Source organism: Prionailurus bengalensis, chromosome C2 (assembly GCF_016509475.1).
Source record: "Prionailurus bengalensis isolate Pbe53 chromosome C2, Fcat_Pben_1.1_paternal_pri, whole genome shotgun sequence".
Classification (NCBI taxonomy): Eukaryota; Metazoa; Chordata; class Mammalia; order Carnivora; family Felidae; genus Prionailurus; species Prionailurus bengalensis.
In genome coordinates, this window is record NC_057350.1 from 4,447,673 (window position 1) to 4,453,672 (window position 6,000).

A 6,000-nucleotide genomic window follows, 5' to 3' on the forward strand; every position below is an offset into this window, starting at 1 on the left:
CACCTCGCCTGTGAGAAGGAGGGGCCCGGCAGGGACAGAACGTGGGCGTGCGGGGACAGGTCGGGGTCTGGGACTCTCCTGGGGTGATGGTGGTGGCACCGGGCCCCGCGGCGTGCAGATGGGGTGGGGGGGGTCCGGGCTGAAGACGGTCGTTGCACACAGCCTTCAGTTAGACCAGACTGGCTCAGGCTGTTTTCTCTCCTTGGAACAGACAAAGTGAAGCCGGTGTGCCTGCCCAACCCAGGCTTGATGCTCGAGCCGGAACAGCCGTGTTGGATTTCCGGGTGGGGGGCCACCCACGAGAAAGGTGAGGCTCTTGGCCACGCGGGTCCCACGGAGCCCAGCACCGGGCTTGGAAGGGGGGGGGGCGGGGGGTCGATCCCGGATCCGCTCCCACGCGATTAGATCACTTCGGCCACGTCGCTCAGGCTCCGTGCCTCAGTTTCCCCATCTGCTAAATGGGAAAAAAAAAAACAACCCGTGCCTGCCTTACCTGGCACTGTGTCCTTACTAAGACGCAAGGGAAGCAACGTGTGTGGAAACTGCTTTTCGAAGCGTAGAGGCCGCATCAATGCGAGGGACGTACAGGCTGTGTGATCGCGTCCCCTTGTTGCTAACGGCTTGCCCCGGAAGCCGGCCGTGCCCTCCGGGGGCTCAGGGACAGTGGGCTCGGTGAGGGTGGGCTTTCATGACCCGCGATGGCCAGCCGCAGGCCGCTGGAGCTGCGTCCGTCCGCCCCGACGCCCCAGAGAAGGGGGGAAGCTGCACAGTCGTGGTGCAGACCCGCTCAGCGGGCTTTGCTACGATTGACTTTCCTCTCCGAGAATACTTTCCGGAGAAGGGGAGCTTAGCGGTTCCACTTTCACGGAGCGTGAGAAGCGCTTGGTGGTACAAAGAGGCCTCTCACGCACTGTCTACGTCCTTCTGGAAAGTGTTCAAGGCAACACCCGAGAGACCCTTTAGAACAAGGCGGAAAGCACGAGAGCTGGGTGATGTGGGGGCAGATCGGGGCGACGGTGGCCGAGCCGGGCATCCAGGCACCTGGTGTAAAGAAAGTTAGTGCAGCTGAGCCTTACCCTGGGCTCACAGCAGCCCGGACGAGTGGGAAAATCGACACGTGTTTGTGGAGCACCTCCTATGGGCTGGGAGGGCGTCACCGTCACCGCACAACACAAGACAGGAACATCTGCCCTCAGGAATGTCGCATTTCCTCGTGGATGTCTGGGGGGGGGGGGTGCGGGATGTGGTCAGCCAGCAAACAAAGAGCTGAACTGGGTGCTTTCAAAGGGCAGAAAGTTGTCACGGCGGGGGCCTGGCTGCTTTGAAGGGGTGATCAGGGAAGGCTTCTGGTAAGAGGCGACACTTGAGATCTGAATGATGAGGCTGTGTGGCGGGGTGGGGGGGGATGGCGAGTCAGGGGTGACGGTGTAGGCTGTGGGGGGGCCTCACGGGCTTTGGGGAGGACCCTGGCTTGTATTCTGCGTGAGCTAGGGAGCCGTCAGGAGTTTTTAAGGGGAATGGCATGAGCTGGTGGGCTTCTGGGGAGTCACAGAAAGGATGCAGGCAGGAGGGGGCTGACCCCAAGTGCAGGGGAATCATGTCTGGGACGCGCTGGAGGCTCAGCTGTGGGAGGTGGGCCTGGAGGCAGGAGACCATGTCTGGGGCAGACCCCACCACCACCACCTTGCAGGTGGACTGAAGATCAGCAGGGGGAGAGGGAGGGATCCAGGGCGGTCAGCTTCTTGCTTGGGGATCTGAGCCCCAGGGTGGGTGTGGTGCCACTTTCCGAGCCAGGGAGGATGGGGTGGTGAGGACTTGGGGTGGAGGGGTGCGGTGAGAGGCTCTGTTTTGTCACGTGAGGCCCGTGGCGCCTGGAAGAACCCCACGCGGAGGGAGCGAGATGGGAGGGAAGAGGTAGACGGACACAAGGGCCCACCCTGCTGTGGAGAGGTTTAGTGGGCAGGGGGGCCGGGAAGCGGGACCGGACCGTCGGTGGAGCCCCGTGGGGCTACGGAAACACAGCCTGGCCCCTGTGGGCCCGGGAGCGGTCTGGCGAGGACGGAGCCCCAGAACCAAGGCGCTGGGCGGAGAGGGAGGAAGATTCTAGAACACAGAGCGTTCCGGAGCTCCAGGGCCAGGAAGGCCTCCCTGGTTGGGAAGAGCTGTGCCAAGTCCGAGCCGTCAGCTGTCGGGATGACCCGGCCTCCCTGGAGGAGGAGGAGGAGGAGGAGGAGGAGGGAGGGGCCGTGGCCCCCGGTCTCGGGTGCGCACTGGCGCGTCCCCAGGAGGGAGGCCACCGTTCCACGGGAGCCGCTGGCCGCACGGCCACCCGATGCTGTCTTCCGTCTCAGGGAAAACCTCGGACGAGCTGAACGCTGTCATGGTGCCCCTCATCGAGCCCTGGCGTTGCAACAGCAAGTATGTCTACAACAACCTGGTCACGCCGGCCATGATCTGCGCGGGCTACCTGCAGGGGACCATCGACTCCTGCCAGGTGACTGGAGGGTGCCCTCGCAGCCCCCACGGGCACGGGGTCCATGTCCCTGGCACGTGGGGGGGGGGGCAGCTCCGGGGTGGCCGCGGCCAGCCGCCGTGACACTGATGGTATAGAAGCACGCGCGTGCCCGGCCACCGGCCCCGAAGGGTTTTATTTTGTCGGCTTGGGAGCGGAACAGAAATAAGTTTTGCAACCGTTTTAAAATACGGCCAACAATTTACTTAGTAACTAACTGCTACCTGGTGCAGGCTAAAAGTCGTCACTGGAAGAGTCTCTTTTGGGGATTATATTACTGTCCCTCTTGGGGGGGGGGACACAAAACCCGCACACTGTGTCATAGCTGCCACGGGGACCCCCACTCCGACCCCCGCCCTGACCCCATCCCTCCGGGTGTGGCCAGTTGTGTGTGCGGGCTGTGGCTTAAACTTCCACCCTTGCTGTCTCCCCCAGGGTGACAGTGGAGGCCCCCTGGTCACTATGAAGAGTCACGTCTGGTGGCTGATTGGGGACACGAGCTGGGGATCAGGCTGTGCCAAAGCCAACAGACCAGGCGTGTATGGAAATGTGACCGTATTTACGGACTGGATTTATCGACAAATGAGGGTAAGTTCCTGTCCCCCTCCCCACCTTGCTCTCTACTCTCGTCCCAAAGCCCAGAAGTCCGTGGGGTGTGGTGTGGCTGCCGGGGGCTCAGGCTGGCCAGGGCACGGAGGGACAGGGCCGGGTGGCGGGACAGACGGCAGAGGGAAGCCGGCACTGAGTAAGCACTTGCACCTTCATGGGCTGCGGTCGACTTGCGCCTCCCAGACGAGGCTACACGGCTCACGTCCACATGTTCTCGCTCCTGCCCCGTCCGGCCCTGTCCGCCTGGAGCCCCTTCCTTCGGCAGCCCGAGTCCTTGACCGTTGCCCTGTAGGAAAAAAACGTCTCTTGGCCCCGCTAAGCTTGCTGCTTCGGTTGTAAGTCAGTCTAGGAGACAAAACGAATTTGCTGCCTTTTTGTGTCTTGAGAAAATTAAGCCGTTTCTTTTTTTCTCGTTTCCTTTTTGAACAGGCAAACGGCTAATCCGCGTGGCCTTTGTCCTCGACACCGTTCCACAAGAAAATGAAGGGGCTGATTTTTAACTCCCCGTGCGTGACGTGCTGTATTTTTAGAAACGATTCGAAGGTCCTTTCGTTGTTATTAAATAGTGTATTTGTCTGTCCTCGGCACTCTCCATAGTTCTGTGCAGGCCACAGGCCCACGCTCCTGGACGCCTGGTCTGCAAGGCGTGACCAGGCCCAGCGGGGTGTGGGCGCCCAGGGCCACCGCAGGGCAGAGGGATAGAGGCCGCCCGGTGGGGTCTTCCTTCTAAGCCCACTCGGGGGGCCGATGCACCTTTTGGATGCGCCTGGGGCTGGTGACTTCTCAGCTGCTGGTCGGCTTGGGACAGAAAGGGAAGAAAGCCAGGTGGGACTTTCAGGGTCAGCCTGCTGGGGCCACTGCTAGGGAGGGCCAGTCTCCCCGCGCCCCCCAGGGGTTTTCGCTGATCATTTTTTAGTGCCTTCTTAGCAGCCCTGGATGGTGGCTGAAGATAAAGGGACCAGCCCTTCACGGGTCAAGATGGAAAGGCAGCAAGAACCTTCTCTCCCGCTCAACAGGGTGAGAGTGTAGACAGACCCCTCGGGGCAAGGGAAGTCCTTGCAAACGCAGACGCCACTGTATGTGGGGCTGGGCGCCCCCGGGGAGAGCCAGCCCCACTCCCTCACCCTCTTCCCTTCAGATTGTGGGGTGCGGCGGAGTGGGGTGCTGTGCTGACCCTCTTGGGGCCTGCTGATTACGTGGAAATTGAGGTCACCCCCTGGGAGGGGGGGCGCGGGAATCAGGGATGTGTGATTAAAGATACACTGTTTCCATGTAAAGTTCCTACGTGTTACTACCTCAGTGCTCCGGGAGTCTTGGCTGTGATGTCTCTAAGTAGTTGCTACATTGGCTCTTTGACACTCTTGGCCTTGCCAAGTGGGCCGCGCGGGGGACTTGAGGCGCTTTCCAAAGTGTTCTGTGCCGGGGGTGTGGCTTGTGCTGGCCACAGAGAGGAGAACCTGCGGCCCCTTCCAGCCCCTCAGGCTTCCCCGGGAGGGAAGGGCTGGGGTTGAATTGCCAAGTGTGGAGCCTAATTGCCTCTGCGCTGAGTCCTGCTTGGGGGGGGGGGGGGGGGGGGGGGACTCAAGCGCACTGGTTTCCAAGAAGGAAATGAACGATCCCACCGCCTAGGGCTTAGCCCCGGAGGGCTAGGGCTTAACCTTGAAGCGGGAGGCGGTGGCGGCCCCACTCCCCGGATGGATGCTTCCGTTCCGCGTGACCCGCCACACAGCGAGGTGCCCGCTCCCCGAGCCGGATCTTAAAATGCATTGTCGTGGCGAGAACGTGTTGCGTCCCTGGCTTCTTTTTATGTGACGCCTGTTTGTCCTCTGTTTTGTACCTTTTTTAAACTGTAAAATTCAATTGTGAGATACTGTACAAATAAATTATACATTTGTTTTCCAAGTATTTATGGAGTCCCTGCAGATGGGGATGGTGAGCAGAACCAGTCTGCACCTCCTTGGAGGGCGGTGATGCTGGGGGGCGGCTGCGGGCGGGGACAGGGGCGAGGGGGGCGGGGCTGAGGACTGAGGTGCGGGGCGGCCTGGGAGGGGCTGGTGGATGTGGTCCCGTCGGAGGTGTCCCGTGGTAACTCCTTTTTTTTTTTTCCAAGTTTATTTATTTGAGAGAAAGAATGAGCAGCACAGGGGCAGAGAGAGTGAGAGAATCCCAAGCAGGCTCCGAGCGGTCAGCACAGAGCCCGACGCGGGGCTCAAACCCACCAACCGTGAGATCATGACCTGAGCCGAAGTCAAATGCTTAACCGACTGAGCCACCCTGGTGTCCCGGTCCGTGGTAACTCCCGCATGGCTGTCACCCATGGCTCCCGCTTCCCCCTGACCCAGACCCTGAGACCCCACTGTCTTCCAGATCTCTCTGCCCGGTATGCCACACATCCTCAGCCCCAGCCTGTCCAAACCCGCGCCCAACATCTTGTACCCTGAAGCTGTCTCCCCAAAGTCCCTGTTATTTCTGGGTGACCGAGCTGCCTCCTCAGCTCTCTTGGGCGCCAGTCCCACAGAGATGGGACTGGGACTGTGGGCAGGAGAGAAACACTGAGTTTTTTTCTCTGCCTGAGAACAGAACTCCATTCGGATCCTTTGCATCCCCCAAATCCTGCACCCGTGACAGGTGATTGTTTTCATTATGTGTTAGAATTGTGGAAAGACACGTGGGGCGCCTGGGTGGCTCAGTCGGTTAAGCGGCCAACTCTTGATTTCAGTTCGGGTCACGATCTCAAGATTGGCGCGTTCGAGCCCCGGATCGAGCTCTGTGCTGGCAGTGCTGAGCCTGCTTGGGGTTCTCTCTTCTTCTCTCTCCCTGCCCCTCCCCCCCCCCACTCGTGCTTTCTCCCTCCCTCAAAATAAGTTTAAAAATTTTAT

General features: G+C 60.5%; 1 protein-coding gene across 1 annotated transcript in view; it reads left to right on the top strand.

The window, feature by feature from the left end:
- Positions 1–5,024, top strand: part of TMPRSS2 (transmembrane serine protease 2) — a 37,939-nt gene extending 32,915 nt beyond the window's left edge. The window contains exons 11-14 of the mRNA XM_043593557.1: positions 212–307; positions 2,352–2,494; positions 2,948–3,100; positions 3,551–5,024. Coding sequence (XP_043449492.1) covers positions 212–307; positions 2,352–2,494; positions 2,948–3,100; positions 3,551–3,562 — 404 coding nt within the window. The 3' untranslated portion in view covers positions 3,563–5,024. The remainder of the gene's footprint in view (positions 1–211; positions 308–2,351; positions 2,495–2,947; positions 3,101–3,550) is intronic.
- Positions 5,025–6,000: the final 976 nt, after the last annotated feature.